This window comes from Pelodiscus sinensis, chromosome 7, assembly GCF_052426305.1.
Source record: "Pelodiscus sinensis isolate ZL-2025 chromosome 7, ASM5242630v1, whole genome shotgun sequence".
NCBI lineage: Eukaryota > Metazoa > Chordata > Testudines > Trionychidae > Pelodiscus > Pelodiscus sinensis.
In genome coordinates, this window is record NC_143058.1 from 11403138 (window position 1) to 11430495 (window position 27358).

The window sequence follows — 27358 nt, forward strand, 5'->3', positions numbered from 1 at the left end:
CCCACCCGCCCCTTTCAAACTCGGCGTTGCGCTCCCCCGCCCCCGTTCGCCCCAACGCCGCCGGATTGGCGCGCTCTCGGCGGCGGCCTCCTGCGATTGGGCGGCGCGGCTACCTGACCAGGGGCTTCGGCCATTCGGGGCAGGCGGGGGGCGGGGCCCGCGGGCACAGCCGTGGCTGGAATCTGCAATGGAAACGCTTTAACTCTTTCCCAGCCTGCCGGCTTCGCCCCGCGTAGGGACCAGCCCGGCCTGCCGCTCGCACTCGCTCCACGTGGCTGGGACGGGGTGTGGATGGCAGCGGGGGTGGTGCGTGTACTGGCCGGGCTGCGCGCCTCTCTTCCCTTCCTCATTTGATATGGTATGTCCTAAGTCAGTCCAGTCATTGACCTTAGACATCAGCAGCGCGTAGCTTAGCCCTGGGGCCTTTTGAGTATTCACTATCCAGATATTTTTCAAGAGTTTATTTCTTCTATGGCGAAAAGTACTAAACTTTTATAACCACCAAATATAATCAATTAATTCTGCTAGGAGACTATAATCCATAGAGAAGAGTTTTCCTTTCAGTTTTTAAGAGAAGCACAAATCTCAGTATCTAAAAAAATTGCCTACCCTTTTTACTTTATATTAACATAAGTGACAGTTTAGAACAGTAGTTCTCAACCAGGATTTTATGTATTCCTGGAGGGGGACACGTCTTCCAGGGGTACATCAACTCTCATACATATTTGCCTACATTTACAACAGGCTACACAGAAATCTAGTGAAGTCAGTATAAACTACAATGTCATGCAGACAAAGAAGGACTTGTTTATAATACTCTCTATATTATACATTGAAAAATGTGATGCGGCAGCAGAGAAATAGTTTGCAAAGGCCCCACCACTGACAGGAAGCCCTTTGCAGCATGAGTGGAGAGGGATAGATAACGCTGCATGAAACTGGGCCATTTTCCCTGAGTGAGTCCTTATTGTGGGTGGTTCTTGGTGGGGATGGGGGCTAAAATTATAAACATTCTTAGCCTAATGCACCCACTTGACATCCTTCCTATTCCTATCATGTTCCAATTTAGTCTGCCTGGTCCACCATTTTGAGGGTCAGCTAATGAAAGAGGCAAGAAATGCAGTATGAAGGCGCAAACAAGCAAATTATGCACACCAAAAAAGTGGGAAAAGAAAAGGAGTTGACACTAGATAAAGCGTGCAGTTGGTGATAACAGTAAATCGTTTTGTGAAGCTGATTTGTGCACATCGTGCAGAACTTTTGCAAGATGCCAGGAGGGACAAAGTAAATGCAAACCATTTTCTTCTATGCACCTGACATTGGTTCCATGGAATCAAAGCCTTCCACCACTTGTTGAAGTAGTAGCTGAAAAAATGTGGTCTAAGAAGCCAATCTTCAGCATTAATTTGCACTGTAAGTAATATAATGTAGCCCTAATTCCTGCAAAAGGGCCAGATGCTACTGTGTCACTGGATTTCAAAGAGTCTAAACTAAAAGCACCATCCTATCCTGGAACCAAGTAATTAATAAATTCTGTAATTCAAGACTAAGTCGCAACCTTGCAGAAATAATGAAAAAGACAAGCAACTATTTGTGTTACAATAGCGCCTGGCAGCTCCAAACACCCTAGAGGTCTATTATGCTAGCCCATATAAACACATGGTAAGAAAAGCCCCCACTTACTTTTGTCTTAATGTGTAGATCATGTAAACCTGACCTCTTGATCAAACTAATGAACCAGGAACATAACTAACTGCAGCAGGTAAATAGCTCCAGAAGTAAAACTCCCCTCTCCACTTTTGAATTTCCACTTCCTTTAACACAATTCCATGGACTAAGGAGAATCCTCAGCTGATGGAATGCAAATAAAAGTCTTGTCCAGTCTTTGAACAAGATGGGAGCTTTGGGATAGGACCATGAAGACACTAATAGGAGAGGGCACTATTAGTAACTTGAGAAAAAAAGTTATCCAAGTGACATAGGCACCTAAAGGCTATTGGTTTTTAAATAAATTAAGCTCTTAAATCACTTGTGCTTTTGAAAAATTTTACTCCTCGTCTCTAGTGTTGCAAACGCTCCAGGAATTAATGATTAATTTTTAATTGAAGACTTTAATGTGATGAAATCCCTAAGAATATATCCAACCAAAACTAGCAATCCTATGGCTACGTCTGTCTACATTGCGCATTCTTGTGCAAGATATGCGAATGAGGCATGGTGATGAATACCTAATGAGCCACCATTTTTGCAAAAGGGGATTTTGTGCAAAAAAGTGTACACTGCTCCTTCTTGCACAAAAATGGTGGCTCAGGTGATATTCATTGCTGTGCCTCATTTGCATATCTTCTTGCGCAAGAATGCGCAACGTAGATGTAGCCTATGTGTTTCTGTCAGACTAGGGGAACAAAGATAGAAAGAGGGAAGAAAAAATATTTAAAGTTCCAAGAAGTTCACAAGAGTTAAATTTTCAAACGTGAGTAGTGATTTTAGGTACCTTACTTGAGACAACTTAAAGGTGTTTGATTAGCTGAGCCACACACACTTTGAAAACCTTTGAAGATGACTCAAGTTGGGTACCTGAAAAATCACTGATCATTTTTTAAAATGTTTCAATAATAAAACCCCAAAATAACCCAAGTTAAATTCACAGACAGAATTTAGACTGAAAACAGTCAAATCTGCAATCACACACCCATGTACTATGAGAAGAAAGCTAACAGAGCCATTTGGATTTCTTTCCTTGTTAAATTCACATAAGCAGGGCTAATGTGTCACTAGGATGCAGGTAAAAGAGATCTATGTTTAGACCGTTCCTATGCCAGTAAGGGATTCGTTTGTACAGTATATTTTACCACCACTGCCATTGGGAAATTATCCCATAGACTTAATATATGAAACATGGATGTGGGAACCAGGAACCCTTAAGTCCTAGTCCCTCCACAGCTACAAACTTAGCTGTGTAATCTTTTGCTAAGACCTATTACCCTCTGTCTCTGGTTCCCAATTTCTAAATTACCTGCCTAACTGAGGTTAATGATGGTGTCTATAACTTTGACAATATAATGCATAAGTGCAAAATGTTATTAATTATTACCTAGAATTAATGCTCTTCCCACACTTTAGCCCAGCCTTGCAGAAAGAACTCTACTTATCTACTTGCTCATGTAATTAAAATGATTACTTTTTGAATCATTACAAAAATAAATGTTAAAAAGTGGATTTTGTGCCTCCGCTGCTAAATGTCCATGATCGTTTTGCCTTAGTCATCTAGCCAAGCTCCAGACAGTGTCGGTCCTTAATTTTTTTCTTCTAAAAATTGGTCCTTTCAGTCTCTTTTCCCTCAGCTTTATAAAATTTAAATTTCAAGTACTGAAGTGCCCTAATGGGAAACAATGCCATAATAAATGTCACCAGTGCAAGTAGCAAATATTCCACTTTAATAGCTCCATATTTTGTATGAGGTTTGCAAAAACATTATTCCTGATCACTGAAATATCTGCCATTTCTATCTGGAAAGGTCCTCCTAAAACACTTTACATTTTCCCTCACCAAGATGTCACCTACAGGGCACAAGATAATGTTTGGAGTCACAAAGCAATTACAATCTGACTGCATCATGAACAAGCTGAAGCTTCGTTCAGGCTTCAGCTGCTTATATATATCCTCTGACTTCTCTCTCGTGATGATTCAGGAGGAAAGACCAAAAGTGAGTGGCACTGTGAAAGCACAGCCATGTCTTCTTTCTAACAGCCTGACTTATAATTGACCTTTATTTTGTAGGCTAAATCAGCTTATAAGGAAAGTGAGCTGCATGATCCTAGAAAGACCTAAAAATGTGCTTATTGGGCTGGATGTATTTTAACACTTTCTGCCATCTTATAAACTCCACTGTCTTTAAGAAATGAAGGTTGAATAAAGATTTGTACTTGCATGGTGTACAGCAACGGCCTTAAAACAATCAACACCAAGATGGCAGAGGTCTATATAGATGTAATGGAAAACATTGCAGCCTCTAGTTATTTGCTTTGCTTAAAACTGGCACCTTGGCTACAAGGAGCTTTGTGCTTTACAACAACTAAGGCGTTGTCTAGTTACACAACTTCAACGTATTTACATCTGCTTACTGTAGTATCCTCACAGCAGTGAGTTGAAAGCTGGCACTCCCCTGTCAACTCCTCCTACTCTTGTTTTGGTGGAGTCCTAGAGTCAATGGGAGAGTGCTCAACAGTCCATTTATCGCATCTATACCAGACACAATAAATCAACTCCTGCTGGACTGACTGCTGCCCATTGATCAAACCAGTAGGAAAAACATGCCTTACATCACCTCTGTAGCAGTACCGTACTCATGTAACAGGCAATGGTATACAGAGGCAGAGAGACTTGGGGTATTTTCCTTGTTAGGCACCTAAATCCAGACATAAGCAACTAGCTACTCAACCTGATTTTCAGAAGTGCTGCATGCACATCAGCAGCTCCCAATGACTTTCACTGGAAATTAAGGTATTCAATATACCTCAAGATCAGGCCCCTAATTAGTTGTCTTTTCCCACCCAGTGTCTGACACACAGAAATATACTCACACTGCACCAGATAACTTCTGTCCAAAAGGATATTTCCACCATCAGCAATAGTGGAAATGAAAAAAAAAGAAAAGAGTATAAGGCAGTCAGGTTTGTTTTTTTATTAAAAAGTTATTTTAAATTTTCACACGTATACTATCGGCTTTCTATCATACTGCAAGATCAGCTAGAGTGAAATTAATTTAGAATATGTACTGTGATTATCCATTTTCATAATCTGTTTTATTAAAATTATTTAATTATGCAAGCATGTTTCAATTTTGCTTTTGCAAAGCAGATACTAAAGATCCATAGCGGATTTATTTCAATATAACTCGTATGTGGTTATAAAATAATGAAAGAAGATAAGTAGTATGCAGTAATAAATTATTAGAACCATGCAAGCAATTCTTAAAAAAGAATAGCAATAAAAAAGGCTATCACCTCAACTGTATCTGATGCTAACTCTATATCTGACTATTGGTTTTGATTCCAAGTGCTTTTACACTGTACTACATAGTATTTTTACTGTTAAAACTGATGAATCTTTTCTGTATTATAAAGAATACTGAAAACGTCCAAGTGTTTAAAATAAGTATGGTTTGTAGAGGACAAAAACAGCTTCCACCTGCTTCCTTTATTTAAGGGACAAGATCTTGAAATGTGAAATAATTTCTTCAGTACAGCTCAATTGTTTGAAAAAAAGCAACACCCTAAAGTACTATTTGTGTTATCAAAGCAAAAGGAAAAACATTTTAGTACGTAAGTTGTTGGCACTATATCTAAAATAAATTGCTTCACCAGCTGGTTTGGCGAACCCTCTTCATATTCACCTTCATGAAGCTTTGCTAGATCAGATGCCGTCTGGCATCTGACCCATTCTTCATCTCCTATTTGTATTGGCATTGTGTCATTTGTCACAGATTGTAAGCTCCGAGCACCAGGGACCGTTGTTTTTCTTTGCTGAATATAGAGCTATGTACACTTGCAGAACTTTACAATAATGAAAAGCAACTAAAAACACACAGTGATTTCTTAGAGTAATCTTATGCTAAATGGGTATCATCCTGCTGATGAAAGGCCTGCTCCTGCACTCCCCAAATGAAGCATTCTTGGGCATTTTAAATCTACAGGAAATGCAGGATTAGTTTGTGGATATTATCAACATAGAACTGAATATAAAGGAACAGTTTAAAATTTCAATTTATTCAATTCTTCAGGAATTCAACTGCCTTAACCACAAGACCACCCTATACAGTTACAAAAGAGGGCTGAATTAAGGCTGAACAGGCAGCCTTAATTCTGCTATTTCCTATTTTTCAAGTGCCTGATTTTGTAATTTTAGTCTTTTAATGTATTTTTATAAGCAATTTTTATACTTAGTGATTTTAGAGCTTATGAAAGTGCCTGACTCAGTCTATCCTCACAACAGGTAGCATCTTATCCATAATGATCATGGCTAGATGCTTTAAACTCCAAAACAGTCAGATCACCACACAGGGACAGCAGAAGTTCATCTGTATGAAACCCCTTCCCCCAGGGTACAAGGAAAGGAGCCACAACAGTACTGTGTGACCGGGAACTCTTGTAAACAAGGATCTGGACTGAGAGCATACACTCATTTCATGAAATAGGGGCACAGTTTAAGGAGGGGTGGGCAATAATTTTTGATGGGGGGGCCACTCCCAAGATTTTGGAAAGTGGTTGAGGGCCGCACTTCCATTATATTAATGGAGGAAATGCAGGGTCTGGCATGGAGGTTGGGTGCAGAAGGGAGCTTGGGGTAAAGGAGGCAGTGGTGATGTGGGGCATTGGATTGAGGTGCAGGGGTTTGGCTTAACTTAGGACAGAGAGAGGTTGTGACCTAGGGTGCAAGGGTTTGGGTTGTTACTTAGGGCATGAGGGGACTGTGATCTGGGGCAGGAGATTGGGGTGCAAGATCTGGGAGGGAATATAGGTGTAAGAGGGAACAGAAGGTTTGGGTATGTGGAGTAGGGGGACAGAAATGGGAGGCAGAGGTTTGAGGAAGGGAGGGGCTGGGGTTCCAGAGGCAGGTTCTGGCCAGAAGACTTACCTGGGTGACTCCCAACCCGTAGCCCAGCACGTTTCTGGAGGCAGCCTCCCTGCCTGCCCTGCCCCATTCAGGCTGCAGGGCCATCTGCGTATGTGAATAACTATGAGCCAGAGGGGAGGGGACAAGGTGCTTCATAGCTGCCTGTTATTCAAACAGGCAGCTCCCACTGGACGGTTTCTGGCCAGAAACTGGCCAATGGGATTGTGCTGGTGCTGGGTGCGGGGGCAGTGCCTGAAGCCTCCTCCCACCAACCCCGGTTCAGTTTTGAAAGAAAAATGGCCCAGCAACCGCTTTTTTGAGTAATATGCAGGTGGGGCGAGGCAAGCAGGGAGCCTGCTTGGGGCTACCTGCTGCATCCACAGATCAGATCTGGTAGCTTGGTGGGCTGGATTCAGCCTGCAGGCTGCATTTTGCCCAGGCCTGTTTTAAGGCCACCAGTTCATCTATTCATCACAAGCCACCTTTCCTATTCCCCCGCCTCAAGGCAACAACCAGAATTAGACCACAGAATTACAGCCGGCAGGAGACTTGGATATTGTTTCACAGGCAGAGACCAGGGGGGACTGAGGTGTACTAGTACCCAAGGTAGCCACAATGGCAGGAGAATGATTAAATGAGACCTATTCAGATGATGAAATAAAACAGAGGCTGAACAACTGTGCCATTATGGAACTGTTCTGACTTGGAAATGGTGACCTTAAACATATTTTAAGACATCCCTTTATAAAATAAGGGTTTTATGGAAATGAAGACAAATTTATTTAAATTAGAAACCAATAGAATATTGGGAAAGAAATTCTGTTGCCTGGTTAGAGAGCCATACTGGTACATCAAGACTAGCATTATAAAGAGAATACCACAACTCTGACAGTATGCTCTCCAACTTAATTTGTCAGTACATAAAAAGGTAAATACTTTATTTTCATTGGCTCTTTAGTAGCCATCACATCCTTAGGATAGGGCATTATCTGGAAATCAGTGACCAACTAAATCAGTCTGAAGTTATCTATCCAATCCTTAACTGAGAGAGGTACCCTTCTTGCCAATAATTTCTGCTTACTTATAACACAGCCTTAAAAACTCACAAACTTTACCAGCACAGGCAAAAACATCTACCTACTCCTCCACTAACACTACATTGAGAAAATATTCCTCATTTGTCTAAAAAAAAATTATGTGACTGGGTGAATACAATTTCAGAACTATTGGAAGCTGAATTGAATATTCAGGTAGTCAGATGACTAATCTCATATATAAGGGCACAGAGAAATGGACTTCCACAAATGCTCTCTCCATACCAAATAAAAAGGAATTGTGTAGAAATATACACTACAGCAGAGAGCTTTTCCTGAGCTTCAGGCCATCAACCACCATGGCCTGTGACTTAAATGTTATTTTAAAAAATAATTTCCATGTAAACAGGATGCTCATACTTAAATGCCTTTAGAGTTTAGTCTAGATAACTAATATTGCCTCCATATTTGCTGTATTTGATAAAAGAAATAAATATGAAGGACACTGAAAATACTGACCATTAGTTATGCTAAGGCTAAGCTGGGAAGAATTCAGTCTAAGCACTGTAAATCAATAGCAAAGTTAGAAAAGGAAAAGTTTCAATACATACTAGTTCTTCTAAGTCATAGCTATCATTCATGGAGTATGTTTTCACAGGGCACGAAAACAGTTCTTTATTTAATCACTTCTGCAAACAAAAAAAAAAATATCACTGTAATAAAATCCTATGTGAAACTTAGGGCTAGAATAGAACTTTACAACCACTACTCAGCTCCTGTTAAAAGATCACAACATATTAGATTGCATAAATTTTCACAGCTATTTAAACTCTTTCTCCTAAGCAATATTAAAAACATTAAGACAATATCCTGAAAACTGCCTTGGTAGCAAACACTTTGCGGTATACTTAGTAAGAAAACTCCAAATACTCCACTGCATTTGTTAGAATGATTGTAATTATTTGTGCAAACAGAATATGTGTACTTATTTGTGATAGCATGAAAAAACAAAAAACATTTTATTCAATTACCTGTATGTGTTCTCAACACATTGTGATGGACATTGCCAAAAACTGAAACATAAAATGCTAATTACTGCATTTTAAGTTTAGACCATCTTTTGATTAAGTGCAAAAAGTTATGATTCCAAAAAATCTTTCTGCAAAGTCCAAGAAAAAAATATTGCATACACAGCGATAACCATTAAGGATTATCCACTTGCTATTTCATACTCAAATATATTTTTGCTTTTTTCCTTACATGGTAGCAACCAGTATTCTCTATAAGATGAGTGCTTTGGCGGCCACCCAGAAGAGATTCAGGGCTGCCCAGATGATTAGCAAAGCACCAACAACAAGGCAGCATGTGTTTCTACAGGTGATGCACATCTGCACATGTCTCGGTACACATCATAAACTTTATTCCACATATGGATGGGAAAAAAAGAGGGAACACTGCTACCAACACTCCATATTTCATCCAGAATTTTATTATTTGGATTTCAGCAGTTAGTATAACTGGTCAGTAGTTCAAATCCAGGTAGAGAGCACAGAATCCATTTATTACACAATGAAACAACACAAACTAATATTTCGTGAAGAAACTGTTTCACTACATCTGGTAGAAATATCTTCCAAACATGCATAAAAATTCTTAAGTTTAATCTTTGAGAGCTCTATGTAATATCTGGTTCCTATATATACAAAAAATACATTTAACTTATAATTATCTTACCCAATTAAAGACTTATAAAATTACAATTTTATTCTTCACAACATACAAAAAATACAAAATGACTATTATAATGAAGTTTTCATCCAAATTTCACTATAGGAATATGTATCCACATATACCTGATTTGATATATATATTCATCATGAATATTTGTATCTCGAAAGATTATTTTAAAATGACTTTGCAGATTGGCATTTGTATTGACCAATCTTTTCACAGGTAAATAGAAAATTTTTGATAGAAAGGTTATACTGTGAAAAATTATAACCTATCTGTACCTTTAATCTGCATTTTACAGCAAATTACACTATGAACATTTCTACAACTCCAGATGTATCTTGTCTACTAGGAAGGACATAGTGTTTCTTCCATGTAATTACAAACTTGGATAAAGCAGCATAGGATGACACCTGACTATAAACTGCTATTCACATAATGAAAACCACAAAAAACAGAAGCACATATCTCTGTAGCAGTTTGGTGATACCAGTGAAAAGGAGAAAATATGTGTGTCAAGTAAACAGTTTATGAAAAAGAATTCTCTTGATTGTACCAAATAAAGTACCCATAAAACTCTCCACTCTTGGGTTTACATAAGCTGAATTATATTTCAGTGACAGATACACTCTTCACAGTATGGTCATCAAAAAAAGAAAATTAACAAAGAAACCAGTTATTAAAAAGTATCTTGGAACCTAATTCTGCAGTCCTTATTCAGGATGAACTTTTACCAACTTAAACAGGAGCTAGATTCTTATTTGTACTAAATGCATTTTACATGCTGAAAATGTAGAGCAGTGAATCCTTTAATAGGTTTTTGTTTGACAAGAAGATTTTTTATAACCAAACATTTATTTTTCACGTTTGGGAGCGTTTGCTCAATTTTTTTAAACATAGGAGATGATTTATATATATGGTCAATTACCTTTATATATGGTATTGTGTTACTGGTACAGAAATAAGTAATAAAACTCCGAAATATAAAAACTCATCTATTTAAATAGGTAATTTTACAGAGCCTTCTTCCTCAGTCTCAAAAATTTGTGGCAATCACTCTGCTTCTTAGAAAATTCAAAGCCATCTAATTAAAATTATATTAACTTCCCACCAATATAGTTAATATAACCCATTTCATATATCATTCACACAGGCCAAAATGCTTAGACATGGGAGCCTAAAGTTAGACTCCTAACTCCATATTTAGGCACTTAATCAAGTGGCTTGATTTTCAAAGGAATTGAGCATCAAGAATTCCCACTGATTTTAGTGGGAACTGTGAGCATTCAGAATTTGTGAAAGTCAGGCCATTTTGATTTATGTGTCTATCAATGGATAGATTTAGGTGCCTCCCTTTGAAAACAGTGGCTATTATTAACATGGATAGCCAATTTGAAGGAGAGATTTATTGTTCAATAAAGTAGTAAGTTTACAGTATGTTGCACAGTAAATCAAAACCAACCACTACGATTATCTCTACATTTCAGCCCCTCCCTCGGGTTGCCGTGGTATCATTTATGCTGCATTATAAATTTGGCTATTTCCATATTAAAAGCTCTTAACCATTTTGAGCACTGATAAAAATTCAGGTGTACTTTTTTCAAAGGAACAAGAAGCAGTGTTGCCAACAAAAATAAAAGATTTAGATTTTTTTTCTTTTAGAAAAACCTAAAATAACTGTAACTATAAATCTGTTCATGAAAATACTCCGTGAATTACCACATTTTTTAAAAATAAATAAATATTGGTTTAATAGCACCATTAGAATTAGCTTTAACAGTATCATTGACATTGTTGACTATGCATTTTAAGTTCAAGCAGCCAAACACAATTTGGAAAGGCTCTGTATAGAACTTATTTAGACTATGATTGTGTACATTTATTATTAAAGTTGAAAGTCAGAAATTTATTTCAACTCTTTCTTTGTTTACAAGTGCATAAACAAAAAGAAGCTGTTAATGAGCTATGGACAACAGTAAGAACTTATGGGGTAACTAAAGGTATAAAGGGAGGAAAACACAGTTACCAAGTGACATGTCCTAGTATTACTTTGAACAGATCCACAAGTCATGATATTGTTTCACCCAATTATTTCAGAAAAATTAAAGTTACACTTTCTCCCCTATATATTTAAAAAAAATGATCTGAGGCTGCTGTACAAAAGGCAGTTTTAATATTTCAGACCAGAATTACAGCCTCTGTAGGGAAAATACTAGAACATCAGAGCTTGAGGTATTCAACAATATTTAGATAACATATGCTGGTAGGACACCTTACAGTTTAAATTCCTAGAGAATCACATTCCTCTTAGGTTTCAAGAATTGCTTCCCTGCTCTCCCTCCCACTTGCCTTTCAAGTTCAGAAATTCTCTTGCTAGATTTAAGCAATCTGCCTGGTTACTGTTGTCCCAGACAAAATCAGAGCTTTCCAGAGAATATAGTTTGCCCCTACAGAAATACATACAATTTCTGGCATGCAGTCAAGCGCTTTTACAAAAGCAATTGCAATAAAATAATAATAATAATAATATAATCCCAATTCAAGCACTGTATTAGTGGGTACAACTTTATCACTCACTCTGTAACTTTCAGGTATCGAGTGATAAATGAAAATCTCATTAGCAAATATAGGTAAAATCTAAAGAGTCAAAGTCACATGAATTTCTCCATAGCAGTGCATGCTGAAAATTATATTCTAGCGTTCTATATGGTGACATTTAAAAAAAAATAATCACATTAGTTACTCTATTGTTTTTAAACTCCTGGTTAACTTTGTATAAATGTGCTGGGTTACTGAAAGTCTGCAGCATTTTGGTGTTTGAAAAGTTCTGAAAGAGCTGGAATTACTCAGATTTCTTGTGTTCTTCATTATGGGAAAGTATCTTTCTCCTCTGATGTAGCATGTGGAAATACAACTGAGGAAAGACTGAAAAGAGAATAGACTCATGTAAATAAAAGTATGAAATCGGGTTTGTGTCTAAACAAGACACAATCACACATTTAAGATAATCTCCCTACCTTTGAAAATAAAAAATTGCTTATCCACTTTCTCATAAAAAATTGTGGAGAAAAATAGAAGCAGTGGATGATGCACACTACTGTCCCTTCTGACTTCAGATATCATGCATCAATATCAGTACAATTTTATTTTATTTCAAATACAAAATACTATATATTATTTTTGTGCATGACATAGTGTAGATCTGCACTCCAATGTATGCATCAAGATAACGTAACAGAACACTGGCAGAATGTTTGCCAGACTATATATCTAACTACAGGTTGTACCTCCCTGGTCTGGCACCCTCGGGACATGAGTGGTTCCGAACCAGAGAATTTGATGGACCGGGGAAGTTCAGTGCTGGCTCCTCTGCTGCTGTGGGGCTCTGCTGCAGCAGCTGCAGATGGGGTGGCTTTGAGTGAGTGGGGACTGATGGGGGAAGTGCTTGGGAAAAGAAGCATGGTGGCTTTTGGAGCCAGTGGCCAGGGATCAGGAGTGTAGCACCTTAAGAGCTCATCAAACCCCACAGCCACCAGGTTGCACTCCCGGCCCTCAGTCATGAGGCTCAGCAGCCAACCTGCCTCTTCGCCCAAGTGTCCCACTGCCTCCGTTCTCCACCTCCCACCCTGAGCTTAAACACCACAAATAAGCTATTTATGGCACTCTGGAAGTGCAAGGGAATAGTTGCTAAGGGTAGGGCCCTGGCTTTTCCCTGTGAATGCTCTATCTTGAGAGCACCCACCGAGATGCCGGGTGAGGGAAGTCCAGATTATAGAGGTCCAACCTGTAGGAGCTAAACAAACACAGAGTGAAAAGATTCCTGAACTATACACACAGAATAGGAAGAAAAGCTCTTGGGAGGTAGGGGGGAGGTAAAAAGAAACAAATCTCAGAAAGTAAACAAATTGGGTATAAGTTTCTTTGATCCTGAAGGAAGGATACAAAGAGTCAGAAAGTGGAATAAGATTGTGTTTATACTATAAGTTATAGTGTTTGCAGCATGGGAGAACAAAATGTGAGACTGAAATCATGCACATATGATATGAAGAGCTAAACAAGCCTGAATACTAGTTCTAAACAAACTCAAGATCCTTTCATCCTAGTGAATCATCTGAGCCTGACAAGGTTAGTGTCAGCCTAGGTTATGTCAATTGTGTACTCCAGGAGTTTTCATAACAAACCAGATCAGCCCATGGATATTTAATTTGTGAATTAAAAAAGGTTTCAAAGGTGGCTATATATAAATCAGCACTTAATTCTTCTTTCACTTTATTTCTCATATAGTTTCTCCCCTATCCCCATTTAGATTATCTCCCATTTGACAGAATTCCAGATTATACTGTATTACTGCACTCCAGGGAAACTAGTGTTGATGAATACATAAACTTGGTAAGAAACATTGTTGCACAATTATTCCAATTAAACAAATGCAGGAAATCTGTCACACACAGGATCCATTATGAACAATCAAGATTTTCATGAGAGAATTATTTTGGTCAGAAGCGAATTTAACAAGACCGTCATTTTAAAGCTAAAGTTTTTCATGAAGTAGAGCTACAACAATAAGGAAAATTAATTATATGGTTTCCAATGAGGAAAGTTTCAAAAATTTGTAGTCACAGTAACCCCAGTATTTTCAAAGTTTTCAGTGGTAGTTTAGGGTCAGGAAAAGTGAGGGCACAGCAGAGTTGTGAAGTTGGTCAGCATGAACTGAATAAATTGATTTGACAGCTAAATTCTAATTCTCATGTACTACCAAAATATCAAAGGCTGCAAGTTTATGCAAGCAGACACCTAGTACAAGTTATACAATAGCAGACATATTTTAGGAATGTTTTTAATTCTTTGGGTCAGCACACATTTTAATGCTTATCTACCAGGGTGATCAGAAAAACATTTCACATGGTTGGATTATTATTTCGAAATTATGTATATATCTGAAAAATACTGATGAATCTACACTGGAAATAGAACATACAATCAGAAAGAGCGAGTCCTGCCCCAAAACTGAGTTATTTTAAGAGTGAGAGTAGATGCATTGTTGTGAAGACTCAGTTTTCTCCACCCTGCTTGGTTCCAACTACAATCCAACAATTCCAGTGGATGGATGAAAGTGAAAAAGTGAAACTTTTCTTCTTTGTGTATAAATAAATCCAAAGTTACTCTGCCTCTTTGGAGCTAAGCCAATTTATTATTCTTGGACACAAATGAATGAAATGCAGTTTTCATAGCAGATGGAAAAGTTTATGACTTTTGTGACATCAAGATTCATAAGAAGCCTTACTTAGGAGATAATAAGCGCTGGTTGTAGAATTCAACACTGTTCAAGTTTAAATCTTACTTAGGATACGATGCATCATTCTGCATAGACTAGAAGGCTACGTAGATAATAAAAAGTTCAGAGAAAAAACAGCTGTAGAAATAGCTAGACACCAACAGCATTATCATTACATTTTGAACTTCAGATTCATAATGGTATAACTGTATTGGTTACAAGTTAACTTTAAAACAACACAGATCAAAACACAAGACCTATATTATATCTTTCTAAATTATGAGTCAGACAACCTCTCCCCCTCAAGAGAAGATACAAAAACAGTGTTCCCCACAAAGATAATTTTTGTTTGAGCAGAAGTACATTGCTCTCCTGTTTGTGTGAGGCAGCAAATCTGCCACTCAACTACTTAACTACTGGAAAATTCATGAAGAGGTAAATAAGACAATCCTAAACAAACAAATATCTGTATAACTATAGACTAACTGTGTTCAGAACAATTAAGTCCCATAAATGGATGAGAGCAGCATAGAAAAAAATAATGTAAACAATCAACATTTGCAAAAGATACTACAATTATTTTATATTTCAAACACAGAGGGAAAAAACCCTAGATTCTTAATTACCCAAGTGTGGCAAACATTGGCAAATGCTGACTGCTCTAATTCTACTTTGGTCTGATCTTTATTCTTTAAGAAACTTTCAGAAAAGTATGTTGCTACTAGTTCGCTACACATACAGTTTAATCACTCAGTTTCTCAGTAAGTTTTGTATATATCGTTTTCACACAAAACCCTAACATAAAGGTATACTTACTTGGAATATAAGAGATCATAACCAGGATCAGGAATGTATAGTAATCAAAAGAAAAATTGTATTTGTTAGGTAAACTAATGGAATACAAGCCAGCCTGTCTGACGAAGGGCAAGGCAGCATATATTGTGAGTAGTTCTCCCGAGACTCCCATTGGATACAATACTATGAACAGTGTGTACCTAGAAAAAAACATTAGGATATAAAAAAAATCAGTCCCAAACTATAAGAAGTGAAATTATTAGTTACATTTTGATGATTACTCCACATTTCAATCACCACAAAAAATTAATATTTGCCTTATTTCAGCGTTAATTGATATTTGATTAGAGCAGCAGGAGCAAGATGAGGCAGCTATCTTCCAGTAAAATGTTCACACCAATAATTAAAATTTCACTGAATGCAGAAGTGTCTTCAATAAGCTGCACATTATATTGGAATATAACCCTATAAAATTGCAATTCATATTTCATAACCATTGTAAGTCCCTATCTGCTTTAAATCTAGTCTAATAAGAACGAAAAGTACTTGCAGGTACAGTAACTGTCCCTGAACCTCTGCCAATTTGAGGGTTTTCCATCACATTTGCTTTTTAAAAGACATTTTGCCTTACTGCTATATGAAATATCTGTACAAAGGAAGCGGTCTAAAATACAGTGAAACTAACTATACACAGAATGCAGTCCATTTTTTTCTTCCCTCTCTTATAACAGAGATAACTTACAACAATAATTAATATTTTCAGACGGAAGTGTTATTTTAAATTTTTTTAACTGAGGTTCCTTTAAACTAGATAATATAGGAGTCTACTGCAAGATAAAGAAATTTAACATATGTATTACATCACTGATGGTCAGCTACCAACATCAGCTTATGAAAGGATAACAGAAACTTTTAACAGGATCACTGGCATTTCTTTAATGTTCTTTCCCCACTACTCTGAGAAAGATGCATATAAAAAGAAAATTAACTTTAATACTTTATAATTTGGCAGGAGGACTCAGAAGATAAACTTAGGACCTCAAGCTACTACTTTTTTTTTTTTTTTTTAGAATTGCTAGATTGAGTGTACATTGTCCTTTGAATTTCCATGTTCCCATGTAGCCAGAATCTTAAAACTGGTATTCATATTCACTATGAGAAAACAAAAAAATCAAAATTTGATTGTTACTGCGAAGTAATCAGTCTGATCTATTGGATTACAAACTCTTATTTCTCTTCTGAGTTAGTGTTGAAAGTTAGTACAGAAAAACTCCAATAGTCCAGCATCCAATAGTCCAGCACTTCTGATAGTCTGGCATCAAAATGGCAAGACCCTAGTGAGTGAACTTCGGCAAATGAGTCACAAGATAACAGCGGCGGCAGCTGAACTGAGCAAAAAGGGTAAAAAAGGCTTAAAAACGAAAACATTACAGTATACTGTATACAGTATGTACAATAAAAAGGGTTAAGAACACTTTATATACAGTATATAATGTATACAGTGTGTGTATATATATATATATATATATATATATATATATATATATATAACATAACCAGTTTATATTACCTCCTGATAGTCCGGCATATTTGATAATCCGGCACCACTTAGGTCCCATAGGTTCCGGATTATCGGAAGTCTACTGTACATTCATTCACTATAGACCACTGATTATGGAAAAAGCAAATGTAATATCTGATACTTCTACCATTAGTCACCAAAAAAAAAATAGAGTAAGTTTATTACAAGAACTTTTATTTCTTTCACAATCACTTTGGATATGGGGCCTCCAATTTGGAGAAATTAAAGATCATTAATGTCAACTTCTATTTAACAGATTTTAAGCAAACAAATTGCCAGATGGGAGCAAGAGCTGGACATGGAAACATATTCACTTGTGGCTATGGGGTGACCTCCATTAGCTAGTAATTAAAGCTGTTGTATACCACCATTATTTTCACTGCTTGCTAGACTAATTTTCTTTTCTGTCAAGTCAGTAAAATATGTGGGTGCTGCAAAGGTCAACTGGTCTTTTATGAATCTTACCTGGCCCATTTGATGAGGTAAGGGAGATGATTTAATAGGCTAAATGTATAAAAGGAATAACGTATAATTTCAGTGATCGTCCAGGCAACAACAAATAAGAGGACGCTATCTTCATTCTGTACCTATTAAAGAGAGGAAGAAAATATACAGTACAACGTCAGAAGTTATAAGAAGAAATAGTTCTCAAAATAATCCACCCTTTCACTTTGTTTTATTGCTTTACTTAAAGTGAATTCCGAAGATTCAGCTGAAGATCAACATGATGTTTTAGTAACCATTTTCCCTGTTAATTCTAAACATTCTAATATTGAAAAATTCTGAAGAAAAATTGAAAGTATTTTTTAAAAGTATGAAAACCTGCTATTTTATCACTTTGAGCTACACGGATGCTTCCCCTTACCCTACACAATACATTAGGCCTAAATGAAATGCAGAAAACCCATGAGATAATTTTATACTACCTAAATTCCCAACCTTGTACCCATCCCATATTGCGTCTTCAGTCTCACCAGGGAGGCGCTATTAGGTTCAGTTAGGAAAGGGAGAATGGTCCATTGGCTGGGCAAGTCACTTAGCCTCTCCATGTCTTGGTTCACCATGTATGCAATTAGGATATGTCACAAGACATATTTGAGGCAGGGAAAGTAAATACATTAAAAACTGTTTGGCGCTCAGCTACTATGGTGTTGGGGGCCATTTTATTTTTTTATACACACACACACACACACACACACACACAGAGAGAGAGAGACAGAGAGAGAGAGAGATTTACACCGCTCTAAATATTGGAAATTGGAGGTTGCTAGTTTCAGATGTGAAAGAGTTTTTGGCACCCAGGAACGTATGGGAGTCTATTTTAGTTTTGTGAATCCATGAGACAGCTGAAGCTTTTAGCACTGCAAGGAAGTGCTCCCCTCCCACTCACAGCCTTTGTGTATAAAGGGTGAAGGGGAAAAAAGGCGGAGCGGACAGGAGGACTCATGAGCTACCTCTGTAAACTTGGCAACTATCTGCCTCATTGCATCTTTTCCCTGTTCCTGCTACTATATCCAGTGCAAAATCTGCTAAAATTAGGAGTAGTGAAATAGTTAACATTGATATTTAAGCATCATGTGGTTTCACTGTAAATACATTGAAATACATCAGAATGGGCCATTCTGCTCTAAGATATATTGTTTCACAAAGACATTACTGCCTCAAATTCAATCAATTCACATTTTGAAAGGTATTTTCACAAACATAAGATTTTTTTTAAAGAAAGCTTACATTTTGAATCATAAATTCAAAATAGGACATCTTATGTGTCCATAAAATACATTATAAATAGGAGCAAGCTCTAATAGCTTAGTTCAGGAAACACTTTTAGGCACAGTTTTCTTTCAGGAGAAAAATGTCATGAACTTTCTCTGATATTAGCGAACACCTTGAGCCCAATTTTGCTGGACCGTAGAACAACAAAAGCAAAACAGCTCACCTACTGGTACTTGCATATTTTCCTTTTTTCTCCAACTCTTAAAAGAGGAAAAGGAAGTCAGTAGGTATGGGTGGTACACACACAATACACCCTGGGTAAAGTACATGCACACACACAAAAAAAGGAACAAGAAAATATATGGGCTTAGGGAAATGTTTGCTCATAAATAGGACTGATCATATGTTTGCTTGTCAAAAGCTCATGGGACAACGCATAAAAATGCTATTTTATTACACTCAAACTACAAAAACAGATGGCATTATATAAGAAAAACCCAGCAACCTCAGAGAACATTTTTGCTGTTATTCGTGATCATTTTGCCTGTAATAGTATTTCAAGTTACTCCTTCCTCACTCTGCAATATGAAACCCTGATCATTTGTTTGCGACTGTATATCAATCTCATTAATATATAATATATAAATAATAGTTCTTTATGGCAGGAATCAGGTTTCTTACGTATTTCTAGAACACCTAACAAAAAGGAGTCCTAACTCCTGTTTGGGAGCTTTGGGTAATACTGAATCAAATACCAATTGCAAAGTTTACTCCTCAAGCTGGGGAAAATTAGGAGCACTGCACAGACAGGGATAGGCAGTTTCAAAGCACTCAATAGCTGCTCCTTCTGGTCAAATCAGGAGCAGCATTTGGTGAGTTCATCAGCCAATGTGTTTTCCATTGAAAAAAGGAGGGACCCTGATGAAACAAGATTCAGACAAATCTTAAAAAACAACAAATAGTCTAGCAGCACCTTAAAAGACTAACAAAACATGTAGATGGTATCGTGAGCTTTCGTGGTTACAACTCACTTCTTCAGATGACCAGCTCATGATACCATCTACATGTCTTGTAGTCTTTAAGATGCTGCTAGACCATAGGTTCCCAACCTGGGGGGCATGAAGAAATTCCAGGGGGGTACGAGGTGACCCAGCCCCCCCGTTAATCGCCCCCCCAAAGAAAGAGCCCAGTCCGTCCAGTTAAAAAAATTCAGAAAATACCACATGTGAAATTACCACTTGAGAAAAAATTCTGACATAAATGTGTGTGTGTGTATGTGTGGGGAGGGGGAGGAGGGGGAAGGAGAGGAGAACCCAGATAGTTCTAATCTAATTCCATGGTATAATTTTCTGTTGTCATAAATCATAGTCGTCTTATTCGCAGTTTCCCAATCTGCACTGAGAACAGTTGTGTATGAAAACTATAAACATGAAACACTGCTCTACCAATCATTGCAAAGGCCATTTAACCAACCAATGTGGATGATGTCTTAGAACTGCATTTAAACCAGCATCCAGACCTGGTGGTCAAACAATGCTAGAAGCTAGTTCAGTAGGAGGTATGCCTGAACTATTTAAAAACTGTTCTCAGCCAAGACTCTTTACAGCAAAGCCAAAGATTGAGAATTCATTTTCTTCAGCATTTTTAGCTACGACAATTCTTTATATCACCACAAGTTACCAGTTACTAACAGACATACTAGAATTCTATTGATCATGACTTTCTATGTTTTTGGACACTTTAACTGAATTAGTTTTATTTGTCCAAGAGGCACATTGCCAAACCGCAAGGGCCTGATTTAGTAAACAATGCCTCAAGCGTCTTATTTGATTAGACACAAGTACTATTAATTCAGCAAAAGTGTCACCCACACTTGTTGCCTTACAAGGAAATAATCTGGGGGAGCAAAAAAAAAAAAAAAAAAAAAGGACAGCAATATTTTACCAACCCAGCAGCTTACTGCTGTGCTCAAAAGTCATTTGCACTCATTAAAACTCCTTTTTTAAATTTTAGTTTTTAAGATATCCCTTTTTATCCTATAGCCTTGGGATGCAGTACTAGATATTTGTTTAAAGTATAGTCCATGCTCTTAATATGACTGAATATTTAACATGCTTCTTAACAAAGCTGTTTAGACCACAGATATAAATTTCTGTCGACAGCTATGTCAAATTGATTTATTACCAATAAGGATCTTAGATTTCTTTTAGCTTACCTACACAAATATGAATAGGAAGCAACCATTACATTAGTCAAAACAAAAAGAAGAGACTATTTTGGGATGTAAAGTTAACATTTGGAATTTAGGAAATATGACAAAACAAGGATATTTATCCAATCTCAATTGTTTTCCCTCATGCATATGTATGAAAGATGTCCCAAGGATGGGGGTGAAGAAAAAGGGAGTTCTTCACGCTTTTTGAAGTTATGGTGTGTAAAGGTTAGGGATGTTAACAAGCGGGGTTTTTTTGGTAAACATGTAACCACTGACATTTTCAGCAGTTACATGTTTACATATGGGGGGAAAGAGATGGCTCTGTGGGAGCCGGTGTGTGTGGGAAGCCAGCTTTTAAGCTGGCTCCCCATGAGCACCAGCTCCCACCTGTCCCCTCACACTGCTGCCTCTGTAAACGTGCACCCATTTAAACGTGTACACTATCGCATCTCTAGTAACAGGTCTCCTTCATACTCAAAATGGCTGAACTGTTTTGCTCAAAATTTAAAAACAAGAATAATCTTTGGGCAGAAAGCCTTTCTGGAAAACTTCACCCCACAATGTGAATATTTTCAAAAGTGATAAATGATTGAAAATGGGTGGGTGCTTAGAAAGGAAATATGATAAAAATGTTAATTATAAGAGTAAATACAACTCCTTCCAATCCTCCTTTATTATCTTCACAAAGAAAATGTTAGGTTCTGAACGGATATAGGGACTGATGCACAAGCTGTTTCAGTGTTACTATTACTCCAGTTTTGTGACAAGGCAAGTATTATTGTATTAGTGTAAATAATGATGAAATCGGCCTACCGTGTTTTGTCATTATGAGTTTTAAACTTTTGTAAAGCGGACTTCTTATTTTATTAGCCCTGATAAAAGCTCTTGCAAGCCCAATAAATAATAATATCCTAATAAACTAGGATATTAACCTATTCAATGGGCCATCTTTCTTTTCAAGTAATTTTTAGCATACTCGATTGCAGGCAATGTTATAAAATACAGAGAGAGAATGCAAGGATCCCTGCACACCTCCATCAATAGTTATATCCTGTTTTGGAAAGACCATTTATAAAAATAAAATATATATTAGTTTTCATTTTGTCAATCTTTGACCTTTCTGATGAGACAGCTAGTGAAAGTGCCAGTCCTGGTACGAACACCTTTCTACTGGAACTGGAGAAAAATAACCAAATTGCATTTCATACAGGCCATCAACAAGCCATCAGATAACAGCAAGGTTCAGTCACTACTGCTCTACGTAGATTCAAACATATGATATGGAACTGGAAGGCCTCTCATTATTATTCTAACATTTTTTCTTGACCAGGGTTTTGCTCTAACCATTCTCTTGCTCTTTTTAATTTGGTACCACAATCCTGCCACACACCAAACAGATGCCAAGCAGACTCCAATCAGGATGTAATTACACTTCATAAATAACAGTTGAAGAGCAGATATTGCACCACGTGCTGGACCTTCCCTTTAAGGCTAACAATTTCCAGGCCTTAATGTCCCAAGTAAAACAAGCTAATCTCTCCCCCATACAACATCACACAATGCTTAACAGAAGTCTATCATGCAGCTATAAGTTAATGCATCTATAAACATTATAGCACCAAACCAAACAAAATAATCAGAAGCACAAATGTGTTAACAGCAAGATTCATGCTTCAGATCATATCAGAATAAAAGTTTCTAGCTGGTCAGGATACAGAGGAAGAATATGGTACTGATGTTTCCTCTTTCCAAGTCTCTATCATATCTACAAGCACTTTGGAAAGCAGGGTATTAAATGCTTCTAACTCGAGAAGTTAAATGGCAAAATTGAAGTTTATTTAAAAAAACCTCATCATGCATATCCATATTATGTCTTACAAAATCCATAAAGGTGCGTAAATTTAATCCTGGACTTCATCAACGAGAGCAGTTGTGCAGACAGCCCTTTAGAAAAAGCAGAACACTCATGACACTGTAAATGTCAGACATTACAATACCAAACCTACCTGGGATCTGGTGTCCATAGATCATATCTTCACCTGACTTGTTACCACTTTCTCAGCTTAACACAAGCCACTTCTCTCATTATATATACACACACACACACACACATATATTTGAATCTCATTTTATATATATATATATATATATGTATACATATATATATATATATATACACACACACACACACACACACACACACACTCTCCTGCTTCCGTAACTTCCACTCCAATTCCTCTGAAGAAGTGGGTTTTCCCGTCAAAAACTTATGCCCTAATAAATCTGTTAGGGTATGTCTAAACTACATCCCTTTTCGATAAAGGGATGTAAATTAGACGTATTGAAAGTGCAAATGAAGCAGGGTTTTGAATTTCCCGCACTTCATTTGCGTAATTGCGTCATGGTGCTTCTTCGAAAAAGCACCATTTTGAAAGTAAAACCACGGTCTAGACACGGTTTTTTCGAACACAGCAGGCTTTTCCGAAAGATCCTGTAAACCACAGTTTACAGGATCTTTCTGCAGGCTTTTTCAAAAGATCCTGAAACGCAGGATCTTTCGAAAAAACCTGCCGTTTTCAAAAGAACTGTATCTAGACCGCGGTTTTACTTTCGAAATGGTGCTTTTTTTTAAAAAGCGCCATGATGCAATTATGCAAATGAAGTGTTGGAAATTCAAATCCCCGCTTCACTTGCACTTTCGAAGGGCCAAATTTACATCTCTCTGTCAAAACAGGGATGTAATCTAGACACAGCTTTAGTCTCTAAAGGTACATCTACACAGCAGCGTTATTTTGGAATAACTGATGTTATTCTGAAACAACAAAATGTGCGTCTACACAGCAAGCCATGATTTCAAAATAATGTTGAGATGGAGGATTTCTTACTCCAACTCCTATAATCCTCATTTTATAAGGAGCAAGGGAAATCTAAAGAAGAATGTTCTTCCTTCAACTTCCCGCTGTGTAGACAGCGTCAAAAGCTGAGTTAAACAATTTCGATTTCAGCTACGCAATTGACGTAGCTGAAGTTGCGTATCTTAATTTGACTTTTGCCCTGCTGTATTGATGTACCCTAAGGTGCCACAGGACTCCTCACTATCTCTAATTTCTACTTTACTATTCTTGTTTACAAAGCACCATGCACCCCAATGGCAAGATAGAACTAACAATATTTTCACCTGCGGTACATTTATTTGCTCCTAATTAACATCTCAATTCCATTTTGCTTGTAATGAAATTTAGCAGTCATCTCTGGTGTTTTGCTGGAGTCAACAGGGACCAGAACATTACTATACTGAAATCCTTCAGATACATCTGTTGGAGGAAGAGCAAATGTATTGGTATTTTGGATTTTATAAGGAAAAATGTTGACAGGATTATTTCAAAATGTTAGAAAACCTGCAACACTGTGGCATTAATAAAAAATGTGATCAATATCTTGATCACCTTGTTAGTATATCATACTTTTCCTCCACTTATTTTTAAATTTTTGTGTTGTCTTCCCATATATTTGGAGAGCTCAAATAATACCTTGGATTACTGTAATATCCACTAATGAATCGTGAAAAAAGGAATATTCTCTTTAATATAACTCAGTACAAAGAACAGAATGTTAGAAATACTGTTCAGGAAACTACTGCAAGCTTATTATGGAATGCAAAGACACCTATAATTCTCTATCCTATGCCAACTCAAAACAAAATTTTTTCTATTACCTTAACATACAACAAAAAGGAATATGATATACAAGGCATCCCTGCTATACTTCAAGATATGTTCAAAAAAGTGGACATATAGTGAAAGGACAAAGTAGGGAATTTTTTTCCCATGGCAGACTTCTGTTTGTACAAATTGGTCTTTTTTTGTGTGTGTTACAAAAGAGCAGGGAACAGGAAGACTTAAAACAAAACAGTTCCCACAAGTGTCAACAACGCTAGTATAGAACCAACGTATAACAGGGCAGCTTATCGTGGGGATGCCCTGAGAGCAAGATTCAGGTAACAATGGTTTGGGACTGTCCGACTCAAAATGATACACTGAAAAAAGTGAGATCTTGGGTTTATTTATGACAGTAGGTTCAAGAAATGGAAATTACACATTTAAAGGAGGAATCTCAAATGAAGACATCGTGACAATCCGTCACTGGTTCTTCTAGAATCACCACCAATTCACAGTAATTTTTCGGGGGGAAAAAAAACTACTGTTGGATAACTACAATCATCCTAGCCCCCTTCAAAGTCCAGACCAGTGGTGTAATGGTAATTTTAGAAGTGGAAGAGCTTAAGATTCAACTAGCAAAAATACCTGAAATCCAAACAAAACGGTAGTTGTCCAGAATTATGATTTTTACGACTAATGAGATCCACTAGTATTTGAAACAGAAGCAAATTATTTCAGTCTGATTATCACACTATATAGAGAGTAACCACAAGTGAAGCAAAATACCAGAAAGTAAGCCTTTCCCATTCTTTCATGTGCACAATATTCTAAATGAAAGTGGAATTACTGTATCAAAAATGTAAGAGTCTCAAACTAAGCATGGGAAGTAAAAGCATTGGTCAAAGAAAATGCCATTATGTAACATGTACATTTTATATATATGTATATATATAAAATAACATTAAACTGAAGTCAAATATACTTTCTAGAGTTTATAGAATTCTTATACAAACCATTCAGCTGTGGAGAGGCACAGAAGAATATAGTTAAATAAAAGTGACTAACTCTGTTCTCTTTGTAGCATTACCTGAAGTCCCTCATGCGGCTTAAACTTACCTCTTTTACACTGTGTGTTACAGCCCACGTCAGGAAAACCCTTGACATCACTTGGAAAGCAGTCAGGACAACAGAAGAGGGAACAATGCCTGAAAGATATTTTAGGACTGATAAATACAGTAAAACTGACTATTTTAGAGAAAGAGATTTGCAAAGGCAAAAGGTTATTTAGCAAAATTCCAGGAAAACTGAACTTTTAGAACACAAAAGCATGAACTTCAATTTAGACTGTGTCCTATCATGTGTTTGTACTAATGGGATGCCTTAATTGGGACATTGGGCATTATCAAAATATAAATAAGAAATAATCTCTGTATCAAAATATAAATAAGAAATAATCTGTTTTACTGAAAATAGCATGGCACAACCTTAACACAAAAGGAGCAAACTGGTGAGTAAGCCTATGTCTACACTAGGGATGTGAACGACTAGTCGACTATCCGATAAACAAATGTTTATCGGATAGTCGACACACTAGTTGACTAGTTGCTTCCCCCACCCTTGCTGCCTCTATCAGAAAGAGGCAGAAAAGGTGGAGAGGGAAGTGGGAGGGTGTTTCAAAGCGGCAGCACTGCATGGAGCCCGGGACCAGACCCTGGGCTCCACACGGCACTGCCGCTTTGAAACGTCACATGCAGCCTGGGGACAGCTAGGAACTGCACGCGGCATTTTCAAAGTGGCAGCGCTGCGTGGAGTCCAGGGTCTTCTGCTTTGAAACACTGCGTGCAGCCTGGGGCCAGCTGTCCCTTGGGCTGCATGCACAGTTTCAAAAAGCAGCACCACATGGAACCTGGGGTCAGCTGGGGACTCCCCTGCTGACCGCGGGCTCCATGCAGCACTGCTGCTTTGAAATGCCATGGGGAGCACAGGGCCAGTGGGGGACTGCTTGAGTCCCCCTCTGGCCCCATGCTCCTTATAGCACTTTCGCCTTTGAAGTGTAGCAACAGCCTTGGGGCTGTTGCTTCACTTAGAAGTTGGAGGCGCCCTTATTGACTAATTACCCAATTAATCTAAATTTAACATCCCTAGTCTACACTGCCCTTTTCTAGTTAGGGGTTTGCAAAAAAAACCACCCCATACCCCTGAATAACCGAAGTTCTGTGGATGAAAAGCATCTGTGTAGACAGTGCTTTGTTGGCAGGGGAGCACTGCAGTGTTCCCTCTAAAATTTTCCATCCATGAGCATAGTGAGTTTTGTCTTGTTCACCAATACCCATGTTATGTGTGCTTGAGTCCCATGACACCCATCAGTTACTAACAATATATATTTTTAAAATTGTTATGGAAGAAAGCCCCACTTATTGTGTAGATGCGTTAGTTTCTGCCCCATCTTCTGACCTGTTACATAGCTAGCACCCATCTCCTCCTCCATCCCCCACTACTCCCACCGCCAGTCCCATAGCCCCAACTCCTTGCAGCAGCAGTTGCCTGCCAACCCCATGGTCCCAACTCCCCGTGATAGCAGCCACCCACCAGCCCCATGATCCCAGTCCCAGGCAGCAGCAACTTCCTGCCAGCCCTACAGCCCCAACTCCCCACGGCAGCAGCCACTTGCTAGACCCACAGCTCCAATCCCCTAGTCCCAGGCGACAGCAGCCTCCTGCCAGCCACACTACCCCA

General features: G+C 37.8%; 1 protein-coding gene across 2 annotated transcripts in view; it reads right to left on the bottom strand.

Moving 5' to 3' along the window:
• Positions 1 to 9116: 9116 nt before the first annotated feature.
• Positions 9117 to 27358, bottom strand: part of HACD2 (3-hydroxyacyl-CoA dehydratase 2) — a 42450-nt gene continuing 24208 nt past the window's right edge. For both annotated transcript variants that reach the window (XM_075933131.2, XM_025178756.3), the window contains exons 4-7: positions 25739 to 25827; positions 17498 to 17619; positions 15472 to 15650; positions 9117 to 12305 (exon numbers count right to left, since the gene is read on the bottom strand). In XM_075933131.2, coding sequence (XP_075789246.1) covers positions 12223 to 12305; positions 15472 to 15650; positions 17498 to 17619; positions 25739 to 25827 — 473 coding nt within the window. In that variant the 3' untranslated portion in view covers positions 9117 to 12222. The remainder of the gene's footprint in view (positions 12306 to 15471; positions 15651 to 17497; positions 17620 to 25738; positions 25828 to 27358) is intronic.